The sequence below is a fragment of the Lepidochelys kempii genome, chromosome 2 (genome assembly GCF_965140265.1).
Source record: "Lepidochelys kempii isolate rLepKem1 chromosome 2, rLepKem1.hap2, whole genome shotgun sequence".
In the NCBI taxonomy this organism is placed as follows: domain Eukaryota; kingdom Metazoa; phylum Chordata; order Testudines; family Cheloniidae; genus Lepidochelys; species Lepidochelys kempii.
This window is the reverse complement of record NC_133257.1, coordinates 161,524,523-161,550,041: the sequence shown is the minus strand read 5'-3', so window position 1 is coordinate 161,550,041 and position 25,519 is coordinate 161,524,523. Positions and strand designations below refer to the sequence as shown.

General features: G+C 41.2%; 1 protein-coding gene across 5 annotated transcripts in view; it reads right to left on the bottom strand.

Annotated features, from left to right (window-relative positions):
- The window catches only part of TMEM245 (transmembrane protein 245), a 121,199-nt gene that overhangs the window by 86,921 nt on the left and 8,759 nt on the right, over positions 1-25,519 (bottom strand). For 4 of the 5 annotated variants that reach the window (XM_073332668.1, XM_073332664.1, XM_073332666.1 and 1 more), the window contains exons 3-6: positions 24,261-24,362; positions 18,905-19,015; positions 15,322-15,522; positions 4,081-4,250 (exon numbers count right to left, since the gene is read on the bottom strand). In XM_073332668.1, the coding sequence (XP_073188769.1) occupies positions 4,081-4,250; positions 15,322-15,522; positions 18,905-19,015; positions 24,261-24,362 (584 nt within the window). The remainder of the gene's footprint in view (positions 1-4,080; positions 4,251-15,321; positions 15,523-18,904; positions 19,016-24,260; positions 24,363-25,519) is intronic. The other variant, XM_073332665.1, reaches the window with a different exon arrangement.

Here is a 25,519-nt window from a genome sequence, read left to right as displayed (position 1 = left end):
TAAATAGAATAGCTTGGAAACAGGACTTCCAGATTTCAGCACTGATATGCAGGAAAATGTCAATAGCGTTGACTAATATAGTTAAGTATATGTTCTACACTAAAACTCAGATTAGGGGACATTATATACAACATGCCTTATTTCCCACTGTAATACCGACAAATGTACCCCAAAATGTTGTTGCTTCTACCCCAGCAATCAAGTTAGTTTTAAAAAAATATGACCCATTTGGGTTAAACCAAATATTTGAGGAAGTCAAATTTAACAAAACTACATTCACTTTCTCAGTATTTTTTAAGGAAGCTATTTATATTCATGCTGACATCTCTCTTGGGAAGATTTATCATGGCTATACGTATTTCCATAATCTGGTAAATGTTTCTGCTAAGATGTGTTTGAACTGTACGACTAGTATGGTGCTTGATGTACACTAACACTGGACTCTGTATGGTAAGAGAGCTGCCCAACCTGTTTGTATCATTTACATCAAGTTCTCCTATACTCTATCAAGAATAGTTAAATGACTATACGTATCTGAACACACTAAAAACAACCCTGGCTGCAGTTAATAAAAATACTCACTAGGAAAGGGAAACATCAGTACAATCCTGATTTATAGATGTCTGCAAGGATGTGTGGAATCATTCAATGGACAGGAAACACCATATGGCGCCATTAAAGAGCTATCCTTATTAACCCCAACAGAAATGAAATAAAACAAAACCATACAATCACCATTTTAAACATTAACTGAAACCAATGAATTTTTTTTTTTAAAGTGTGTGTTAGGGTGAAGCAAAGCACTGATTTTGGACTAATTACAAATGTGAGAGTAAACTATAAACATTTGTATAAGGATTGTAGGGGCAGAGAGAGGAGAACACCTGGGATCTTCCCCCCCAACCCGGGAAGCTCCCAGCTTCTACTGAGATGCTATCAGCAGCAGGGACAGTGCCAGAAGGAGTAGCATGAGGGGACAGTAAAACCAATTTTGCTAAAAACATCTCATTTTCCTAATCTAATTAGGACCTATATGAAATGCACAAGTAGGTTTCATTGCTGCCTCCAGAGCCTCCCAGTTGTCCCGGGTTTATTATTTATATTATCATAGTGCCTAGGAGCCCAAGTAATGAACTAAGACCTCTTGTGCTAGGTGCTGTACAGAACAATAGAATTTCTGCCCCAGATTGTCCCTTTGATCTGTTGAGAGAGAGAATAAGCAGCAATGCTTGTGTTCCCTTTCCTCACCCAGGACTTCTCTCGGGGTGGGGTATGCCCCATCTTCCCTGTAGGAGAAAAAGAGGACCTGGAGTAGGGGGAAAGCTGAACAGACTACTTTCTCATAGCTCCCCCTTGGTAGATCAAAGGAATGCTCCAAAAGGGAGCTCAATGCTGAAGACATGCTGAACTCACAAGCAGCTCTCTCCCTCACCCTTTGTCAGTTGTTTATTAGTTTAACTTAAGAAGGGGAATAAAACATTCTTCCCTAGGCCCCTGCCTAGGCTGACAGATTCTCTTGGGTGGAATGGGACACCTTTCTGCTCTGTGCATCTCTTGCTCTTGGTAGTGGGACTTCTTCTTGGCCTTACCACGTGCCAGACTGCCAGAATAAAGCATCACCACTATACTTTTAGACAGCTGTTTATGTTTGAAACAGCAGCAGCTGCCTGTTTTCTTCACATTTGAGTCTCTGCAGCTTCCTGGTGCTGAAGCTCAGCTCAGCTCCTCCCCCCCCCCTTACTAACAAAAAGTAGTGAGTATGGCTTTCAGGCAAAACAGGCCCATATGACCTCCAAACTCTAAGATTAAAATTAAACATACTGCTAAACAGATTTAAAATGGTTAATCACCTTGCTTTTACTTCTGAAGAAAATGAGGGTTTGCTATTCTTTTGTTCTTATTACAGTATCACACTATCGAAAGTGTTAGGAATAAATGTTGCAAAAAGTGAAAGCATGTGATGTAAGTTAAAGGTGTTAAGTCTATTTCTATCTACCACCATAGGATCAACTGTTTCAACAGAATCATAGGTCTGGAGGAGATGTTGAGAGGTCATCTAGGCCAGTCCCCGGCATTCACAGCTGGCGTAAATATTATCTAGACCATACCTGACAGGTGTTTGTCTAACCTGCTCTTAAAAAAATCTCCAATGATAGACTCCAGAACCTCCCTAAACAATTTATTCCAGTGCTTAACCACCCCAGTGTGGGAGTAGGATTTTATATTTGTATTAGAGGTTATAATGACTGACGGTTATAATAATGTAGTATGTATTAAATGTATTAATGTATGATTTGATCATCCTGCCAGCCACCCTTTTTGAATAGCAGAAAGGAATGACCCCCTGGGACATTGGTAGAAACGCATCTGACAGACTCCCAGTGTCTGTAATACGGATGTTAAGGTACAAATAGACCAGAATAGTCCTTATGGCTGATTATGGTCACCTTTTGTTTCAGGATAAGACTTCATTACAGTATTAGCTACAAGATCTTGCTTCTTGGATGCATTGCAAACTAAATTATGTAAGGTTCTTTTGTAATCCCTTTAGTAACCATATAATCCTTTCCAAAATGTTATCTTGTCTGAAAGTCTCTGTAAAATTGCTTGGTGCGAGTAAAGGATGTGTGCATGGTTAAGGATGAGTGTGAAAGCCATCACAAATGTCCAGATGGTCAAGAAAAAGTGAGAGACTTGGAAACACCAGGAGACAATCAGAAAGCATCCATTGTATCCAACGCTAAACATGTTAGCAGCATTGACGACCTCAGAGGTAAGGCAGGCACCTCCAAAAGCGAGACAACAAATAGGAGATAACGATGGGAAGCCTGACAATAACCAAAGAATGATAACAGTGGAAAACCCTAAGATTAACACCACTTAAGGACTAATGATTACAGAATAACACTGAAAAATCCATATACTAAAGTGGAAATTTACAGCTGGGGTGTTTTGCCATAGAACTGTGGGTTCAGTCCTGCAAAGCCTCAGATCACGACCGACAGAGCCCAGCTCCTCACTTGTGCTCAATCTAACTGGCTGTTAGATTGACTCGAGCTACGACAGACTGGTAACTATAAAGAACATCTGCAGGGTGTGTGGGTGTGAGACTGCACATCCTGTTGTATTTTCACATGCTGCCTTCTCCCCTATAACAGATCTTGTGTGCTTTGTATGGGCATTACAGTTAGAAAGTTTTCCCTAATGTCCAATTTAAGCTTATTGCTTCTTGTCCTATCCTCAGAGCTTAAGGAGAAACATTTTTCTCCCTCCTCCTTGTAACAACCTTTTATGTACTTGAAAACTGTTATGTCCCCCCCTCAATCGTGTCTTCTCCAGACTAAGCAAACCCAATTTTTTCAATCTTTCCTCATAGGTCATCTTTAATCATTTTTGTTGCTCTCCTCTGGACTTGCTCCAATTTGTGCACATCTTTCCTGAAATGTGGCACCCACTGACTTAGAAAACCAGAAGAAAATAAGCAATGTCATATTCAGTAGCTTCCCAAGAGAACCCACCCTCACCCCACAGGTTTTTCCCCACCACCACATTGGTCTGTTCTACACTATCGAACAGTTGTGTTTAACCATCATGCTTTTGCACAGTTTAAACACAAATGTAACTAAAGTAGCTTAGGTCCTATCTACACAATGAAAAAAGTTGCTTTTTAAAAAACGGTTAGCTTAACATGATCAGGATTCCCCTCCCCAAACACCTATGTACCTTCAGTTTATCATCTTTACCATCAGTTAAAAGAATTGTAAAATGGGAAATCCCCATTAACATCCAAGTAGAAAATCATGTTAGCTAACAACTTTAAAAAACTACTTTTTTTTTTAGTATGTAGACATCATCTTAGTGCCAAGGGAGCTAAACATTATTATAACAATATTTAAAAACGTGCTATAGCCTTCGAGAGAGCAAGCATAGTCAAGGCCTAAGATACACTTTTACATGAAGAACAATGTGCTTATGAGTGGGAGACACTTATTTTAGAGTTATAGCTTTCTAGAGCACAGCTTATGAAGAATAAAGAAAATTTTATTCAGAATTATGGCTTAAGAAAATAAATTGAAATACCTTACTGTCAAGTTTTAGCATGACCCTTCCAAGTCCTCTGATTGGCCGTGGAGCAAGAGCCTCCTGCCGCTCCTTCACGAAGTCTTCCAGAACGTGCCACCAATTACTACAACGTTTCGCCATGAAGTTTACAACTCCAAAGTGGACCACAAGTTTTTTAAGAACCCAAACTGTAATAAAAAAAGAGGGAGAAAGGATTAGGGATTTAAGAAGTGCACCATGTCAGGGTTTTTCACTCCATTGTGAGAGTGAGTTAGAAAAATCAAATTGTTTTAATAAAAACTCATCACCAGAAACAGTACTAAATGTCAACTTCTTAAAAACTGGTGGTCATTTACTTGCAGAAAAACATGTTCAGCTATCTGAAGTTTTAAGTCCAGACCGATAGCACCATTATGGAGATTACAGTTCATATCAAGGTCTGATGTAAATAGGTGCAATTCCACAGATTGTAAGCATGGCACTAAATTGTGTAGCTACACATAATATAACTGACAAATATAATAAAATCTTTGACAAAAGGCAAACTTTTCTCCCTCAGAATTCCTAAAACTTTAGGCCTTCTATAATGTTAAATCTCTCTTTCCTCTTAGGCAAAATAATAGTGTACATCTATTTATAGAAATAATGTTCACAACAGGAACAGTTATATGTAAGCTTGCAACCAAACTTTCATTATAACGATCCGGATTTAATTTGCTCTTAAGTCTCTAAAAAAAGTTCTCCTTTGGAACTGAAATTGCATCTCAACTCAAAAATGATTACGGCAACTTTCAGTAAAATCCATACACAGCCTGAATTAGGCAAATACAAGGAATACTTGTCCTTTATGGAAAAAAACTAAATCAGTAAGCATATATTGTGCACACAGCTGATTTGTAACATCAAATGTGTCTCTAGGCTGCTAGGTAAATTAGAAAAAAAAAATGTAAAATTACAGTTCAGCGAAAAAATGATCACTTCAGTTAACGTGCAATAAAAAATTCTGCTTATGATTTTACTTAATTATGACTTGTACTACAGAGTTCTGTAACTCCATAGTGTGAGTGCCATGTTTTTCTTTTACAAAATAAATTTTAAAACTAGTAGAGTGGCAGGGGAAAAACCACAGACATACAATTCTACAACTCCAAAACGAGTTCATAGCTCTTCAAAATCTTCAATATTCCTCTTACTCAGTTACATCAAATATCAGCTGCAACACCCCATGTTTCTCTTATAAAAGAAGAGGATTAGGGGGGAAAAAAAGAGGTTACTCATCTTTTGCAGTAACTGACATTTTTCAAGATGTGTCCCCTTATGGGTGCTCCACTGTAGGTGCAGCAGCATCCCCTGCACCTCAGATCAGAAACCTTCACCAGCAGCGCCTGTCGAACCACACATGCATACCTCCCGCATCTCATGCCATGAGCAGGATATGTATAGCACTGTGCGTCCGACCACCTGCCTAGTTCCTTCTCTGCTGCAGAGCTTGTTTCAGCTCCAAAGCAGAGGGGAGGAGAGAAGGTAGTGGAGCACACATATTTTGAAGAACCTCAGTTACTGCACACGGTGAGTAACCTTCCTCTTCTTCAAGTGATGTCCCTAAGGGGGCTCCATTTAGGTGATTAGAAAGCAGGGCCCCTAATTGGAAGGCTGGAGCTTCGGACTGACATTTACTGCAGATGATAGGACAGCGTGTCCGAGCAGAGCATCTGCTGCAACGTCCTGAGTAACGGCATTGTGATAGCTAAAAGCGTCCACTGATGCCCATGTGGCCACTTTCAAATGTCAGTCGAGACACTATTGAGAAAGGCAATCAAGGTGAAGAACTAGTGGATGGAATATGCTCTAGTTCCAGGAGGAGATTATCAATTATGTAGTTTGTAGGACAATTGCATATACTGCAAGATCAACTTGGAAAGGCGTTGCTTAGAGATGGCCACACCTTTATCTTTCGGCTGTTAAGAATAAGCATGGTGATTTATGGAAAGATATTGTTCTGTCCATGTAGAAAGCTAATGCTCATCTGACATTCAGGGTGTGCAATGTTGCCTCTTCAGGGACCGCCACCTTGTTGTGATGAAGGAGCTTGAGTGTTCCAATGATCCTCAGAGCTATGTTGTCGGGGGCTTCATTTTCCTGGTAGGGTCTCCAAAGGTGAGCAGGTCTGAGGAGAGGTCCCAGACAAAGCACAGTCCAATCCACCAAGTCCTCAACAGTAGATCAGGTGGAAGAGGGTCTTCGGATCTCAATGGTTGTGAAAGCAGATGAAGGCTGAAGTTGGAGCGCTCTAGTCAACTTGGACTTTCCCTGCCACTAGGCCCCAGACCTCCACCTTGTCATGATCGTACATTTGCTGTAGGCATACCAGCTTCCCCACATTAAAAGAAATCACATGCAAGCTTCTACCACAGGAAATAACATCTTTCCAACCTTCCAAGCCCTGCGGTGACAGGTGATGGGGACAGGATTAGTGAATTGGGCAGTCCCTCACCATGAATCTATAGGTAGGTGGTGGTAGCTGGATGGTCGTCTGGCACCTGGACTGAGACGTGTGTAATTTGGCAGCAGCTATCGCAACTGAGCAGTCCTCTTTAGGATCCCCTCTGATCAACACACATGGGGAGAAGATTAGAAAAGATGCCCTAAACCTAGGCTGTCTCACCCACTCCTGGCTGGATTACCGCATCCAGTGGGATCACTCTGCCTGCAGTTGGAACTATAAAAAGACAGTGAATTTTGCTACATGTAATGTTCGCATGCTGACAGATAAAAATAATGTATGACCAGAAAGAACTGCTATTGTCGCCAGAGAACGTGTGAGATATAAACACTGACGTCACCGCCCTGAGTGACACAAGGGGCCTAGATGAAGGTCAACTGACAGGAGGTGGTGAAGGCTACACCTTTTTCTGGAAAGAAAAATCTGCAGAGAACAGGGGCACTCATGGTGTCGGTTCTGCTATTAAGAATAAGTGTCAGTCAGCTTACAGAACTTCCTGAAGGAATCAACAAACATCTTATGACTCTTCATCTTAAGCTCAGCAACAACCAGCCTGCTGCTGTCATCAGTGCATGGGCTCCAACACTCTATGTTGACAAGTATATCAAGGAACAATTCTATATAGATCTTGACCAATATTCCCAAGGAGAACAAGATCATTCTCCTCAAAGATTTTAATGCTAGAATCGGGTATGAATTAGACCTCTGGAATGGCACTATCAGAAAAGGAGGAGTAGGAAAGGCCAATTCCAACAGCATCCTCCTCCTGAGAAAATGCATAGAACATTGCCTGGTCATCACAAACACCATCTTTAGACAAAGTGAGAAGTATAAGACCGCCTGGAGACACTCTCGGTCCAAGCACTGGCACCTTCTCGACCATGTTATTGTCAGAGCTCAAGATCGGAAGGATGTCTGCATCACAAGGGTCATGCATGAAACCAATGACTGTTGGACAGACCATGGCTTTGTTAAATCTATCATGAATTTCCAGATCGCTTCAAGGGATCGTAAACAGGCAAAATCAGTAAGAAAGAAATTCAGCATCAAGTCCCTTCAACACATAGTGAGTCAGGACAAACTTCAGCAGGGTCTCCACTATACCTACAGCTGACGACGATAATGAAAATTTCTGGAAGAGATTAAAGGCTGCCATTCTTTCGGCACGTGCTGAGACCATCAGCTATGTCACCCATGATCACCAAGATTGGTTTGATGAGAATGATGCTGAGATTCAGGGCCTGCTTGACAGGAAAAAAAAGCTCATCGCATATGGCAAAAAGACATTACACAAGCAGAAGGAAGAGTCATACAAGCAACCAAGTCCAAAGCCCAAAGGAAAACCCACAACATCAAAAACAAGTGGTGGTAAAAAAAGGACCAAGGAGATTGAACTTTATGCTGATAAAGCATGACAGGAGGATCTTTTTTCAGGCAATCTTTAAGAAAGATGATAAATCGGAATGTGGAAATTACTGATGCACCGCCTTGCTATCTACAGCAGTGAAAATTCTCGCCCGTATCCTCTTAAACCGATGACTTTGCTTTGCTGAGGAAATATTGCCAGAATCTCTACAGTTTTAGACCATCCTGCAGGACAACTGACATGATCTTCATTTCCCACCAAATCCAGGAAAAAGTCTCAGGAGCAAAATCAGGACCCATACACGGCCTTCATCAATTTGACAAAGGCCTTCGACTCAGTCAATTTCGAAGCCTTGTGGAAGGTGCTGGCCAGTTTTGGCTGACCTCCAAAATTTATTAAGGTCCTAAGGATTTTTGGTGATCAGATGACTACAGAGAACGGTGGTAATGGCTTGGAGATGGACCCTTTCATCATCAAAACTGGGATTAAGCAAGGATGCGTTATTGCCCAACCCTGTTCTCCATCAATTTAGCAGTCATTTTGGTCCTTGTTAAAACCTCCTCCCCAATGGAATTGACATTAAATACAGAATGGATGGGCGGGTTTTTAATCTTCGACTTCTCCGCTTGAAGTCCTCAGGGCATCCATTACTGACCTTCAGTATGCTGATGACTGTGCCACCCTCACATACACTGAGAATGACCTTCAGTCCACACGTGATATTTTTGCACAAGCTTACTGAAGAGTAGGACTCTCACTCAATATTGAGAAGACTAAAGTTTTCCATCAGCCTGCTTCAGGCCTTGCATATGACCCACCACGAATCACTACGACTTTGGAAACAATAGAATACTACTTCTACTACCTCAATAGCCAAACTTTCTCAACATGCAAAAATCAACAGTGAGCTCCAGCACAGGATCCAGTGTGCAAGTGCTTCCTTTGAGAAATTGCTCCATGTTTTCACGAACCGTGACCTACAGCAGGACACCAAGATCCGGGTCTATAAGGCAACTGTTATTCCTACACTCCTTTATGGATGCTAAATCTGGGTGACTTAACAGCACCTCAAGAGTCTGGAGAGGTACCATCAACGATGCCTCCTTAGCATCAAGTGGTAAGATCGCTGCACTAACACCAGCATCGTCACCGAAGCCAATGTCACCAGCATTGAAGCAATGATCCTCATACACCAACTCCGCTGGTCTGGACATTGGGCAGGGATGCCAGACTCTCGCCTCCCAAAACAAGTGCTCTACTCTCAGCTCGCCCATGGTCAGAGATCCTGTGATGGTCAGAGGAAACACTACAGAGACACAAAGTATATCTCAAGAAAACTGATGTGCAGATCACAAGCTAGGAGGAGCAAACCACTAACCAACCTCAATAGCACCACATCCTCCATCAGGCCGTGGTCCGCTTCGGGGAGAAGCGCCTTGCCCTCAAAGCTGAAGAGAGAGATTGAGAGAAGGAAGGAAGGGGCCGGGGGGGGACCGGAGGGGGACAAAAAACAAAACAAAAATGTCTGTACCTACTGCAGGCGGACCTGTGGTTCCAGGATCAGACTCGAGTCATCTCAGGACCCATACGCAAATTTGTTGTAGAGATTATCCTCAAAATCGATCGATGATGATGCAATGTTGCCTCCGCTTGATTGCTGTGCAGCTTTGGAAAGAAGCAGGGAAAGCAATTTAGATGGAAAGAGAATGGTACCTTGAGTAAAAATTTGGGATGAGGATGTCATGTAACCATGTCTTTATGAAAAACTGTGTACAGGAGGTATACCATAAGAGAGCTCCAATTTTGCCAACCGGTCGAGCAGAGGTGATAGCAACAAGAAATGCTGTTTACATAGATAAATGAACATAGGACCATGTTGCCATTGGTTAAAATGGAGGTCTAGTACAGTGTAGGACGAGGCTGGTGTCCCAAGCTGGGATTGGATCCTATACGTGAGGATAAAGATTTTGTAAGTCCTTCAGGAAATGTTTCCTGAGCAGGTGGGTGAAGACAGTGTCTGTCTGTCTGGTAGTGAAAGGTCATGATGGCTGACAAATAGACACAAATGGAGCTCGTGAATAACCCCAATCATTTTAAGAATGGGCTCATGAGAAGGATCACTGAAGAGGGATGGAACATCCTTCCTTGATCTCTCCAATCCACTTGTCCAAGGCAATTAGCCCTCACGATGGAAAGAAAGGGGCTAAGTGGTTGCCAAACTGGTAGGATGCTGGAGATGGTTGATGTGACTGGTACAGGGGGAGGCTTCTCAGGGTCACAAGCTCACCTTCAAAATTGTTGTTTGGTTGAAGGTGTGTGAGAGGTAGCCCCTTGAGGAGTCTTATGTCTGTACTTGGTAGGGGACTTCTGCTGACAGCACCGAGTATCATAGTGCCAAATCGGGAGCGTATGTAAGCAACTCATTGCTCCCTCGGCATTTACGCTCTACTGTCGAAGAGACGCCCAAGGAAATATCAACTTCCCCTGCAATCCCACCCACCGTGAGTCCTGAAGGGAGTGTACGCTCCACAAATAATTTGGGGCCCTCAGGCTAGGTCTTAGACAGTGGTTTGTACCTCCTTAGGAAGGCCAGAGATGTGCAGCCATGATGCCAATCTCAGTCACAATGGAACAGGCAGCAGTATCTGTGGAATCCAAAGAGGCTTGTAAAGCTCTATGGGCCAAGAGGCGTCCTTCGGATACGAGCACCTGGAGTTGTTCTTTTTTTGTTATCTTGGCAGAGTTCCTGTAATTTAGAGTAGCTGAGGTACAGTCTTAGCCATGAGAGCCTCGTAATTGGATATTCAGAATTGGAGGCCACACAGATCCAGTCGCTTCCAGTCTGTCATGACAGGTGGGTCGAGGAATTGGCATCCTTTTTCTTGATGACTAAGGAATTTGGGGTGAGTTGAGAAAAAAAATTCCAAGTCTTTTGTGGGAACATATCTTTTGTCCACCCATTGCAGGTTGCTGGGATGGACGCTGGAGTCTGCCAGAGCACTTTGGCAGGATAGAGAAGGTCCTCATAGTTATTTTGGAGGAGGAAAATGTGTGCAGGATGCCAAGCAGCTTATGTTGTTGATCTTTCACCTCCTCCAAAGGAATCCTGAAAAACAACTCCTGGAAATGTTTACAGTCAGCAGCAGGAGGTGGAGGCATGATAGCCTCATCGGGGAAAGAAGTGGAGTGGTGGTAGAATTTCCTCCTCCTGTACTTCCTCCTTAGCTGCTACAGGGAGAGGTTCAGCCTCTTGTGGTCCAGAGACCAACAGAGAAGGCAAAAATGTAGGCCTCCAGCTTTGCTTCACCAGAGGTTTCCCAAACGGTGCTCTGTACATGGTCCAAGGATCCCAGTAAGGCCAATGTTGAGGGTGCAGCACATGGGGTTGCATCCATGACCGTCGATATCAGGGCCCTGGTCTGCTTGTGGAGAGTGAGGATGCATAGAGGAAGTCTTTTGTGCCTATCTCAAGTATGAGGGTGGGATAGAGTACTCCTCACCCTCCTCTGTCGCTGGGAAAACGGGGTGCCGTCCTTGGAGGAGAAAGGGAAGAACAGTGAGAGTCCAGAAAGAGAGAGACTGAAGCGGAGGGAGGTCATGCCTGAGCAGTGGTGACTCTGGCACACCAGAGATAGGTAGTCCTTGGCATATCGGAACTCTTGGGGAGAAGGAAGGAGCATTGTCAGTACTGACATGTAATCAGTGCTGAGGGAGAGATGCATTCTCCTGAGCAGCCAGTAGATGGTGTGGAAGGCTTGCCTGGTGAATAGGACTTGCTCGGTGCTGAAATGGACACTGGCAGCACAATACGCACAGCTGGTTTGGTAACGACGGTTGGCACTGTTCTTGAAGGTCTTGAGTCTCTGTCCCCAGCACTAATACATGGTGCAGAGGGCTGCAGGTCTGCCCAGATAGGGTCTTTAGACCTTTCCTTAGCTCCAGTACCGGAGGTACTCGGACAGGCCCTGGAGCAGTCCCCTCTCCAAGGATGTCAGGCAATCGACCTTGCAGGAAATGATGTTCTGGCAGGCAGTGTCTCAGAGGGTGATGAGGGAGCTCATTTCTTTATTTTTAGTGCAGAAAAGAAAATATTTTCTTTCAGAAGGGCATGGCGAAGGAGGATCGGTGAACAATCTAGTGGCGTGAGAGCCGTGCAGGGAAAGCATCCAGGCCAGCATCAGATGCAGGACGCAGAGATTTCTCCATGAGAAGTTGGAACTGAATGTCCCAGCCTTTTCTGACCCTGGTAGTGAGGTTGTGGCAGTGAGTACGCTTTTGCAGGACATGTCCCTCTCTCAGGCACAAATGCCCTGTGGATGACCATCTATTACCGGGAAGACAAGCCAGCAGGAAACGCACCTCTTAAACATGGGAGATAAAGGCATACAGGTGAGGGAAAAAAACTTCCTGGTCAGGAAGCAGGAAACAAAAAAAGCTAGGAAGGCATAAAAGCGATTTTTTAAAAAAAAATAGGGAGAGGATGAAAAGGGAGGAAATAACTACTAAACTACACTAAAAACTAACAGGCAAGGCACTACCTAACTGAGCAAAAGGAGAAGCGAGCTCTGTTGTGGATTCTGTCCCAGACCAAAGGCAGTAGAGAAGGAACTGGGGACCACAGGGCTATATTTTTTATACTTTATCTATCTACATGCACACGTAGATACTTTATCTATCTACGAGCTCCTGGCGCAAGATGGGGGAGGAGCACACGTGCGGTCCGACAGGCACTGATAATCTCCAATCCTAGGCCGCACCTACAGTGGAGCACACATAGGGACATCACTCGAAGAAGAATCAAAAATTCATGCAAGTAAAATTTTAATTTGGCAATTTAAAATAATGCACATCAAATAGTGCAAAAATTTATGTTCCCACAGAATGTTAATTCACATTGTAGATCAAGTGATTCGTACTTAGTCTCTGCTTATATTAAGTACTTTTAAAAATTATACCATGTGAGTTAATATTGATATATGAATCTTAAAACTTCTGCATTTCCTGATTAATTCACTTTGTAGCCTCAACACTGCATTAAACAGTTTTTTGCATTTAACACCCCATTTAAAAACCCAACCCATTGCTGTGACTGACATTCAGGAACCATTAATTTACAAAAATTGAAGTACAATTTTTTTTAAAAAATCAAGTCGTCATCTGTGGACTATTTCTTATTGTAGATTAGTTTTGCCACAAGGCAGCAATGCTGAATGTCATAAAATGGATCAATTAAAAGTGAATGCTAAGATTTGTTCAAATTTGTTCACTTAACGCACCAAACCAAAATCCTGAGGTAAACAATGGTTGTGTTGAAATCAGTATCCTAAAAGGAAATAGGTAGCAACACAGCCCCCTATGCAACAACATTAGAAACCTTATTCACTGGAACAGTATTGAAATTTAATAGTCTAACAAATCATGTTAATATTTAATAAAACTCTTATAATGTTCATTCAAAAACTCCTCCAAATTAGATGCAGTATCTATTGACAAACACTACAAAAAATAAACCCTCAACATTCACAACATGCCTTCTTTTGGAAATATCTAGATACACAAAATGTCATTGCCCTAAAGGTCAAATTTTAATGTCTACAGGGAGTTTATCAAAGTTCAACAAAAGACTTATCTGTAAACCATTTCAGTAAGCTTATGCTCTTGCTCACAAATAGAGTAATGTATTTTACAACTTTTCCAAGCTTTGCTTTTACTTACTATTGGCTCCACCATGTGGCAAATTTGTGTACTGCATTAACAATTAAGTCTCTTGCAAGACTGAAGTACCAATAAGGTCCAAAAATAAAAAAATATATTCCACACATTCCAAAACGCTAAATTTTACAAAACAAAAACAAAAAAAACCCCAAACATTAGTTCCTAAAACAACTGACAAAAGCATATCAGAAAGCTCCAGGCATATTTGTGATATAGCAGTCATACCTTGTTAATACAGAAAAGAATTAAATCTAGTGAAAGCAGAAGAATCCAAATTAGGGAAAGAGGAAAAATAGCTATCCACAAGGCATAGCAAGAAAGTTAAAACAGTACAAAGGAAGTGAATATGAGCTGCAACAGGGGTAGAATAAAAAGGGAAAAAAACAGAAGAACAAGGGAACAAATTAATAGAAGAGACAGCTTATTTTCACACATATGCTGCACTTAAGTTTCAGAGGTTTCACGACTGGTCTTCTGTTTAACTTTTAAACTAAAATTCTTCTTTCCCTTCTATGTTTTTATTAAAAAAATTCCCACCACCAGGAACAAAGTAATTCTAAGATAACATCATTCTTCTGAAGTTTAAGTGAACCGAATGGGAAGTGTTAACAGTACCAAGACATTTCTGAAACATGGAGTAGCATTTAGTCACAGCCTTCTCTACTCTGGGAAAATCAAGCCCTTTCTATAGGAATATCTTTTCCTATAATGCAAGAACATTTTTTCCTTTCACAATGGTCCCTTCTGCCTTATCTATTAGTTTTATTAAGTCATGAAGGGGGCAGCGCAATTATAAACTGAGCCAAATCTAGAACAGTGAATCATTATGTTTTATAGGGGTAAACTAGAACCACCGGGCTGTCAAAGGAAGGGTTTTTTAAAAATAAACAGAATAACTTTATACTGATTGGAAATACGAATGTTATAAAACAAAACTGAAACTCTGGATCAGTGACTTGTCGGCTTCATGACTTATCATTCCCCCGATCTCTACTTTGTTTTCATCCATGTCATTGTGAAAAATGTTAAATGGCATAGGGTCAAACATATAAGAACATCTACAGTTACACTGGATGTGATCTATCCATTTCTAAAAGGAATAACGTTCATACTGCAAAAGCTCACCGTAACTTACAAGCGTTAGGAAAAAAATTCCCTCATGGGAAAGTTATTCCATAACTGTTCACTGTGGAGTTTCTTAATGCTCTGGAAGATATCTGATTTTGGCTATTTTTAAAACAGGAAGCTATAAACTACTTTTCTTCTCCAATGTATGTATCAAGCATGAAACATTTGGGTGCTGGAGGAAGATCATTCTTGGTAATAGGCCACATTTCTGAAAGTGGCTGTCCACAAAATATACTGAAACACAAACCTACCATTGAATTGTCTGATTAAGAGATGAAGGCAGCAGAGAAGCATGTTCTCTCTTAATTATTAATTTCTTTTTAAGAAATATCAAGTTAGCCAGATACTACAATAGACATTCTGTAACTGCTTATAATCATAAATTAAGTGAATCTGTGCTACAACCACACATAGTATTTTCATAATAGGCTGACGATAGGCAAATGAAGCATCCGTATTTAAGTGCAACCATAAATAAGAAGTTCTAAAAATCCAATAGTGTTGTACGTAATATTTTAACTAGCATTATTAAGAACTAGACAATGACCTGCAACAGGCACTGGCAATAACTGCACAATCCAGAGGTTCAGCCAGATTTGAACTATGACAATGGCCCATACAAGTGTAACGAAGTAGATATCACTGGTTTTCTTCTTTCTAAGAAAAGCTCCAATCTCAGGCCTGTGTCTGCCACCGGAAGTGGACGAAGAGGATGAGTCTTGAGAGAGTTGCCCACTTTCTGCTGTTTCTAGAAAAGAAGTAGAAGTTATCACATTAATTTCTACTGCTGAACTGAAGGAGGTTGCCTAGTACTCACCAACATTTACCCTAAGGTCTTAACAGCTAAATGCATAGCAGTGCAATCCTACTTCACCAAATAACCCAACAAAAATAGAGAACGTGTTACGTTTTCCAGAGGAAAACAAAATCTAAGAAGTATACTATATTGTCAGCTACAAAATGAGAAGAATTTACTGTATTATCCTTATGGCAAAGATGAATAATGTATTTTGGCTATGAGTTCAATAACATCCAAATGCATGCTCCAGGCTATTTTTAAATCAAAGTCCTAACTTCAAAGCGCACACAGTATACTTTGAAGTGAACGCTTCCATCTTACAAATCATTTAAGTATAACGTGTGGTGTTCTTTTCAGATATGATCATACTAAAATTACACAATATTCATGCAGTGATCTCAATTATATTACTTTGCATGTCATACTTTAATATCCTTGGAAACAATACCATAAAGAAAGCAAACAACTTTAAAAATTAGTAGATAACTAATATGTCATTGTATGACTAAGATGACACTAAATGTTTAAGCTTCATCTTCACTAGCTTACTAGCTAAAAGATGAACACATTAAACATTAAAATTTAAGTGCCAATTACTTAACCAGTGTATAATATTTCATTCTAATCAAAATCCCAGTTTACAGAAAGTTAGAATGTATTTCATTACTCCACCCCAAAGAGACTTACTGTAAAAATATGTATTAATATTCTACAAATGCATTCGTGTGGCTCAATTTTGTTCTTTGACTTTTAGAGATAAACTAGTAGCTTTCACACACGTGTGATCTGTAAACTCAAGTATGTAGAACAGCCCAAAATGGCCAAAAACTTAAAAACCAGATGGTAACAGACCGTGAATCCCAGTGTTGATTGGTAATATTCTGAACAAAAAAAAAAAAAAAAAAAAGCAGCTCTCAACCATGATTATAACAATATCCATCACTTCATGATGGCACAACAGACATTCTAATCTTCAGAGGGACAATTCTGGAATCAGGACTGCAGGTTTGTCATGGTTGGAAAAATGTCACGGACACTGTGATTTTCCCATTTGTCCGTGATTTGTCTTTGTGTCCATAGTTTTATTAAACTCACTCCACAGTAGTGGTTTCTGTCCCACAAGGCTGGGCCCAGCTCCCAACTCTGGCTGTTGTGACCTGGTACAGGGGGTCTCAATGCTGTCAGTGAAAGGGTGGCTGGGCCAAACCTGAACGGCACTGCAACTCCCCGCACCAGGTCGCAATGGCCAGAGTGGGGAGCTGGGCCGAACCTCAGGAGGAGCGTGGGGTGGGCTTGCTCTGCAGTAGCCCTCCTCCTCATTTGTATCAGCATTTTTTTTAATTAAAAAAAAAAAACAAAAAACAAAAAAAATTCCACCACACAGACACAAAATCTGTGACTTTTACTAAGGTTATCATAAATGTTCCATGATTTTTGATAAAAATGCTGTAACAAATCTGCAGCCCTACTTTATATAGACAGATCCTACTGTCAGTGAAATTTGCAGGTGGCTCTTCTGGTTGTAGACATCTGCATAAGAGTCAGGCAACAAAACTGCATCCTACACTAGTCTACCCATTACACGGTTCTATCTTCAACCCCTAACTCAGTGTTCAACAGAACCTGGCCTCAGAGGTGTTGGGAATCGATTTTATTAAGTTTTATTAACACGAGGTGCCTTGTTTTAGTTGATAAAAAAATACCAGCAGGGTTCTTGGTTATCTTCAAACCTGATTTTGCACATATCATCACTAACTGGGATTGACATTACCCGATGAACACTTATGATCATGCAGGAAAACCAGGCCCTAGTTCATCAGCAGACCATCCAAAATCTAGCTAAATCACTTCTCTTATACTTCCAGGCTTCATACATTTTTTGTTTTTTTTGGGTTTTTTTGGGGGGGTGGGCAGGGGAAAGAGGGGAGTGCCACAAGGGGGCGAGCAAAGCAAAAGACACTACACCCCACACTCAAGGGAAACAGCTGCAAAAGAAAAGAATACAGCTATAGCCATATTGCTCCAACCTGAAATTTCAAGAGATCTCTCTGGACATTTTTTCCAATGTATTATGTGAAGAAGTGCTTATCTTTGAAATTTTAGCATGCTAGTCTGAGTGAAGAGGTTAGTTTCACTTGGAACAGCATGAAATACTATGAGAGCAGAAAGATTGCCTTTTTTATTTTAAAAATGAGTGTGTTGCTAAACGTTTCAAACCTAAATCTTGTTTGAGTACTATTTGTATTGGAACACTTAAATTCGTAAATGTGTATGTGAATACACTTGTGTATCCATCTGTCTGAGTAAGATGTAGTTAGACTGCTGCACATCAGTTACTATCTGGAGGTGGAAGTAGCTTTTTAACTTCAATGAATCCAATCTTTAGATAGAAAAAAATGTTATTAATGCTGTGTGCTTGAAATAACCTCACACTGATCTGTATGTCCTATCATATGGAGCACTATTTGTGTGTTGAAACCAAGGTCATGTTTTTTAAACTCACTTATTTTTGCAGTAGCTTGAATTTTATTTTTTATTTAGGATGTTCAAGTTTGAGATTAGGGCACTCCAGTCCTGTCAGGTCGCTGGGCCTGTTTTGACAGTTCATCCTCAGATGCTGATGGAACATTTTAGTTTCCAGAGAGCTCTGGAGGACTATTATTCCATCAAAGGCCTATTTTGTCTTTATAGTGATCTTTCGCCGATGACCCAAGAGGCTTTCCACCCCCAAATATCCTTATCGAACCTTCATCTTCTCAAATTGCTGCTTACACAGGTTTCTTGCAACAGAAGCCAGACACACGGTCTTTGAAACTACATGCTGAATTAAACTAACTGCAAGAAAAAACGTTTTAGTCTTAAGCCATTGTTGAGCAGGAGTACAAAAGGAAGTCTTTTGCCTCCACAGTACTGTCCACAAAGTCTGACATTACAAAGCTTGTTCAAGGCTGCCTCCACACAGGCATGAAGCCTAACTTTTTCTTGCTACCATGAAGATATCAAGGGAAAGAAATAAGTACAGCAGGAAATCCACTAAGAAAAAGTTCTTTTCATAGAACACTAATTATGAAAGAAAATTTCTCTCAGACACCACTTCTGCCTCTGCAGGTAACAGTTGTAAATGACTATTTTAAATACAATTTTTATGACCTAGTCATTTACATGTTAATACTGCTGTCTTTAAACAACTTTTAAACCAGGAACACCAACTTTACAGGGATAAGTGTGGTAATTTGTGGGTCAGAGAATGTTTTAAAATTTGTTTCTAGTTTCCTCTTGGTTCATGTTTCTAGAACAAATCCAAATATTTTCTTACAGAGTGTTCAGTCACCTGAGGGTTGGGGTGAATGTTGCTCATTATTTGACTCATATCCTGTGATAGATATTGCCATGGCAATTGTAGAAGCAGCAATGGAAATCATTTGACCAGGAAGTTCTGTTCCTATAAAAATAAATACACAAATAAGTAAAGAGTTGGGAAGAGGTTATTCTTATCACAATACTATTTTTATTTCTGTTGCTCAACATCCATTGAAATTGTACTTCAGTGAAACTGAAATGGATAAATATTCGCTTTAATAGTTACATATATTATGTAGACTCAGTATGATCATCTTGCGACGTTTCACTCCATATTCTTTATGAAAATATGCTTCTAATATGAATATGACATAACAGATATACTTTATGCTAATGTAAGATATCATTGGAAACTGAATGTGATTATCCAATTTGTATGCCTGTTTCATTTCTGTATCTGAAGTTAGGAATATTAACTATGCATCTGTCACAGCCCTGCAGAGACATGGGTCTGAGTCACCTGGTACTGGACTCACCCCTTGGAATGCCAGTGTTCTTCCATTGGGAGACAAAAGGTTCCTGCTACACACAAGAGCTAGGTAAGGCAGGGGAGTGACATCATCGTGGTTCTTCACTACCTCCCCACCCAAAGAGACACTGAAAAACACCTGGAAGCAAGAACTGAACTGGGGGGGGGAGGCTGAGTTCAAGCTGGAAGGGCATCTAGCTTGTGAGTAATAATACCTGAGGTCTCAAGCTGGAGACCAGCGAAGCTGCCTTTCAAGACTTTCTGTAATCTACCTGTGACAATATTTAGGGTGAGAAATTACTATTTGTAACCAATTTATTTAGTGAAACAAGCTTAGTATGCTTGTTTTGTTTTATTTGCTTAGTAAACTGCTTTGTTCTGTTTGCTATCTCTTTAGCCACTTAAAATTAACTTTTTGTAGTTAATAAACTTATTTCTTGTTTATACTATAACCCCACTGGTGCAATTCATAATGGGGGGAGGGGGGAATAAGAGGCTGTGCATACAGTCCTCCACACTGAGGGAGAAGGCAGATTTCATAATATACCTTTGTGTCTGCACTGCAAGGGAGGTGAACACCTGAGTGCTGGGGCAAGTCCCTTAAGCTGAGGCTTCCCAAAGCTGATCTCAGTATCTGTGTTGTTCTGCAGTTGGGTGTGGCCCTGCCTGTGTGTGTGTGTGTGTGTGTGTGTGTGTGTGTGTGTGTGCGCGCGCGCGTGCTGGAGGAGGCTTGATAGCCTGGCTCAGCAAGACAGGTAAAAAGGAGTGCCCTGGTTGGCAGAACAGGCGGGCTCAGTCATATTCCAGATCAGGTGGCACCTTAAGGGGTCCAACCCATCACACATCTATCACTGAGCACTTTTCAAAATTTAGTCTCTCAAGAAAATGTATGCATTTTATGCCATGGCTGTGGTCTAGGATACTCCTGGGGAAATTCTGTGCCAGTGAAAAATTCATGTCCCCTGCAGAATTTTTTTTCCCTCCACATAAAATACATTCTGCTTGAAAGGTGCTGCAATTACACCTTTCACCCACTAGGGGCTGCTGTGGCACCAGAACAGAGGGAAGCTGCTCCCACTCAGGAGCTGTCAGCCACAGGGCGGGGAGAGGGAGCAGAAGACACTGCATTCCTAACAGCGCCCTGCCCACGTGTCCAGATAAGGAGGCATGGAATATTGGGGGGGGGGGAGGTGGTGGAAGAGGACTGACAGCATGTGGCACATAGGGCTGCTGAGGAGGTACCAGAGTGGGGTTCAGAAAGGCTAGTGTGGGGGACAGACTGGGGCAGGGGCTGAATGGAAGTGGGGGTGCAGGGCCTTCTGAGTGAGGGTGCAGAGCCAAATGTGGACAGGGGTTGGGGTACACGGACACATGGATACAGGGACAGATGTGCCTGACAGAGGATAGGGGTTCAACTAGAGTCTGCATGGGGGAGGCACTCCAACAATCCCTCCATCCCCCTCCCCATAAAAAAAAAACCTGTACCATACTTCTCCCACCCACATCTAACAACCCTCCAGGTTCACTCCCAGCTTCCTTCCCAGCAATTACTTCCCTCTCCTTCAGCTCCTCCATTACCCCTGATCCTCCCCCACCCCGCAGCCTTTGCGCTGCTTCTGAGGGGTACAGGAAATACGTTTCTGTTTACAATAGTTTAAATGAATTTACTCAAAGTTACTAGTAAGGAATCTATTTGCTAAAAAACATTTCATGAATTTTTTGTTGTCTGTATTGTTACAGACATACTTGCTGACAGGTATTCTGAAATAAATTACCAAAATAACTGAAACTGTTTTGATTACATTGCATTATTTTAATAAAATATGCAGAATTTTACAAGATTGTGTGTAGAATTTAATTTTTTGGCATAGTATTCCCCCAGGACTACCTAGGAAGTGATCTCTCTTCTTGTCAACCATAAGATCTGTGAAATCCAGCTCACCAAAACTGTTCCAAGTGGCAGGCAATCTGATTAACCTGAAACCTCTATGGTTGGTAATAAAGTTTAGTGACCAAGACCACCAGTTTCAGGGAAAACTGTGTCAGAAGGTGCAATAAATCCCTATTCTAACTGTTTTTAGGACTGCTTGAGTACTGACCAAGACACAGTACATGGTCCAATGTAAATTGGACCATGTACTGTATCTTCAATGATTAATCATTGCAGCCAACATGAGGAGCTCTCTGTCCCTAGAAACAAGGAACTATTTTGGTACAACTGGTATACATGAGGGACGACTTTCATCTAGTGGAATTCACAGTAGGAGAAACCAGTTTAATCTCAACTGACATCTACACTTGGATCTTAATGAAAAATGTTGAGTGGAAGAATTCTAAGCATTTGTGGTTACTAATGAGAAACTTAAGGATTAGTAAAATGGTCTCTAAGTTACTGCACAGCAAAACTTATTTCACTAGGAGGGCGGTGAAGCACTGGAATAGGTTACTTCGGGAGATGGTGGAACCTCCATCATTAGAGGTTTTTAAGGCCCTGGCTGGGATGATTTAGTTGACGTTGGTCCTGCTTTGAGCAGAGGACTGGGCTAGATGACCTCCTGAGGTCTCTTCCAACCCTAATATTCTATGATTCTAACACAGAGTGTGAGTCTACAGTACACCAGTTTGCCACACAGCAACATCCTGTGTGTGCACTGCTACGGCACAATACAAGATGTTCTAGAGTGCAGCTTGGCATGCTACTACTTAAAGCCATACAGGGACTTACATTGTGCTGTAGCTTCATCCAGGTGGCACATAACTTCACAGCAAACTGGTATGCTTAGATTCAAACCCTCAGAAGAGAAACCCTCAGTCTCCCACCTTCAGCATGATTACAGGTGCAGTTAAAGTTATTGACATACTTTAACCGTGTATTCCAGTGAACTATTTTGGTACAACTAGTAATTTCTTTTAAATTTAATCTTAACTGTGAATTTCCTGGGCTTCCAATGCTTCTTGCATACCCCAGAGTAACTACACAAGTTACACATGCATCCGATGAAGTGAGCTGTAGCTCACAAAATCTTATGCTCAAATAAATTGGTTAGTCTCTAAGGTGCCACAAGTACTCCTTTTCTTTTTACACAAGTATTGAAGTGTTTTAATCTTAATTTACCAATATGTAGCTCAACCTTAACTTTAATTTAACAAACGTTTAGCATTTTCTTAGGTTCTTAAAATTATTTTAACTATGAATGGCCTACTGTGATTTTTTTTTTATTCCCTAGGGCAGTGGTTCTCAAACAGAGGTTTGAGCCGCAGGGCGGGGGGGAGGCAGCCTTCAAGCAGGTTTCAGGGGGTCCGCCAAGCAGGCCCAGCATTAGACTCACTGGGGCCCAGGTCAGAAAGCTGAAGCCCAAGGCCTTGAGCCCCACCACCCAGGGCTGAAGCCAAAGCCTGAGCAGTTTAGCTTCACGGGGGCCCCTGTGGAATGGGGCCCCAGGCAACTACCCTGCTTGCTACCACCTAACACAGGCCCTGGCTTTTATATGCAGAAAACCAGTTGTTGTGCCACTGGTGGGGCATGGAGTTCTTACAACATGTTGGGGGAGGCCTCAGAAAGAAAAAAGTTGAGAACCCTTGCCCTAGTGCACCCTGCTGCAGAGCAACAGGACATGATGGGAGTGCAGAACAAGTTCTTTACTCCCTGAGACTAATGCATACTTCCCAGGGACAACCAATTGGAGGGCAAGGATTCTTTGTTTTCTGGGATCCCCTCCATGGGGGTCAGGATGCATTAAAATGAGTGAAACAGGGAAGCGTTTTCTTTATTTCTCAAGATTCTTTTTCTTTCCTCCAGGTTCTCTTTCCCATCACAGCTCAGGGAATTCCTCTCTCCTTTCCACATTTCCTCTGCAAGCTTAAGTTCTCGTCTTCAGTGCCATACCTTTATCTTTGATCCTGGAAGATTTTTAGTCCTCTGGAATCAGAGCATAGGGACTAACATGTATGACACTGCCCAATGTAATGAAACCAGTTTGTTCAGCCTGATCCCATCCTACTCTCTCTAGCCTCAGTATAAGAATAAGGGCATGTCTACACCTACCTCTGGAGTGATCAATCCAGCAAAAGGGGGGGGGGGGTCGATTTATCACATCTAGTGAAGACGCAATAAATCGACCACCGAGCACTCTTCCATCGACTCTGGTACTCCACTGGAGTGAGAAGCATAGGCAGAGTAGACGGGGGAGTGTCAGCAGTCTACCTACCACAGTGAAAACACCACAGTAAGTAGATCTAAGTACTTAGCTCAATCCCCCCCATAGTGTAGACCAGGTCTAAGACGCCTAAATAATACTTCCCTAGAAAGTCTCCTCGGATTTAAATCTACCCACTGACAAATGCCTTTGTCCCATGACTGGATCTCCAAAAACAAACATTTGTGCTGAGAAAACATTAAGATTAGAGTATTTGAATTAGTAAGAAACAAACATCTTTAATCCTGTATTGCCCCAGTTCTGAGAAAGTATTCTCCTCATGTCTTCGTATAAGCAACCCAGTCTGCAAGCATACCAGTCATACGAATGAGAAGTTAGAGGTGGAACAGAAATTGCCGTTTAAAACAGAATCCAGATTGTTATTGTAACTATAGACTCACTACAAAAACCTAACATTAGTATACTGCAAAATATTTTCTTAGATAAAACCAATCAGACTTCGGTGTAAGGACGCCTAATCCATGATATTTTTAATTAGCAAGAACTCCTACTTTCTCCATATTAAAGAGTACACATATAAAAGCCATATGATATTAATATAAACTCATGAGTAACCCAAGCAGTTTTAAGATTTCAAGTCCTCTATTTTTCGTAAGTTTACCTTGGTTGATATAGCGGAAGAAAAGTGACTTATTTCTTACCAGAAGACTCCTTTCCGCTCCGTTGCTCATGCAACATGCCCACAGTCATCAGAAAAACTATAACCACAAATACTGGAATCCTCCAAGAGCCAGCGACAGATGCTGAAAATAATAAGATTTTTCAGCAAAGTTTTTCAGAATTTAATGAAGCTCGCATTCAACAAAAATGTTAGTGTAACACAGCCATACTGAAGAAGGCAGCCACAACTGGAACCTAGCAATTATAGATAGATATCACACAAAATTGTGAGAAATTTTTCTACATCTAAAAAAAATATTTAGACATTTTATGCATTTCTTTTAATTCTTATCGGACATTTACATTTCTCAATACTCATTCTAATACCTATTAGCTAATTTTTATTATTATATTGGATATATAATTTTAAAGTTATTTTTTAAAATAACTTACATTTCAGAATAACTAAAGAAAGAAACTTCCTTTTAGTAGAACTTTTATAGAGAATGAGACCAAGGAGTTTTCTTGCTTGCTCTTTTTTTTTGGGAGTGGGGAAGGTGGGACGAATGCTTCAGGATTTGAAGACCAAGTTTTGTTTGGCTGAAAACTAACCCACAAAGCCATTACATGAGATCTTAAAATAGTGTACGTATGGGCAAATTTGTGCAACACTTCACAAGAGATGCTGCCTCAGTAAAACACGAAGGAGTGATGTATGAGCTCTTTTAAGGATATTAGCTTATTATTAATGTATTAACTACCATACAGTAATGCTATTAGAAAAACAGAAATAGAACACAATCTTAGTAAAAAAAATTAAACAAACAATCCTTGATATTATCAATATGCTCAGACTGGCTGTAGGAGGAAGAGTTTATTTTCATTTTAATTCTGCCATTTGTCTTTTAGATTTTTAATCTTTGTTACTGAGATTCTCTATTAAAAAAAAGTAAAAAAGTTACTGATAAGGGGCCAAATTCTCTTCTGTGGCCAAGCTCTGAGGGAAAAAAGTGGTGTCAAGGAGCTGGATTCTGATCCTTGATTCTGAGGGCCAATCAGCACCTAGCCCCAACCAGCATTAGAGCAGCCGCTCTAACTTAAACCAGTGAAAAAAAAAAGGCAGGCAGTGCTACAGAGTTCCTCCGTGTCCCCTCCCTGTTCACTCCTCCAGAAGGATAGCAGGATAAAAGCTACCTCCAGCAAACTTTACACCAGCGACGAGTTCTCCTGCACCAAGAGAAATTCTCTGCTGGCTATTTGCAGTAAGAATCCGGATCCTTTCCGCCACCTGAGGAGGGCA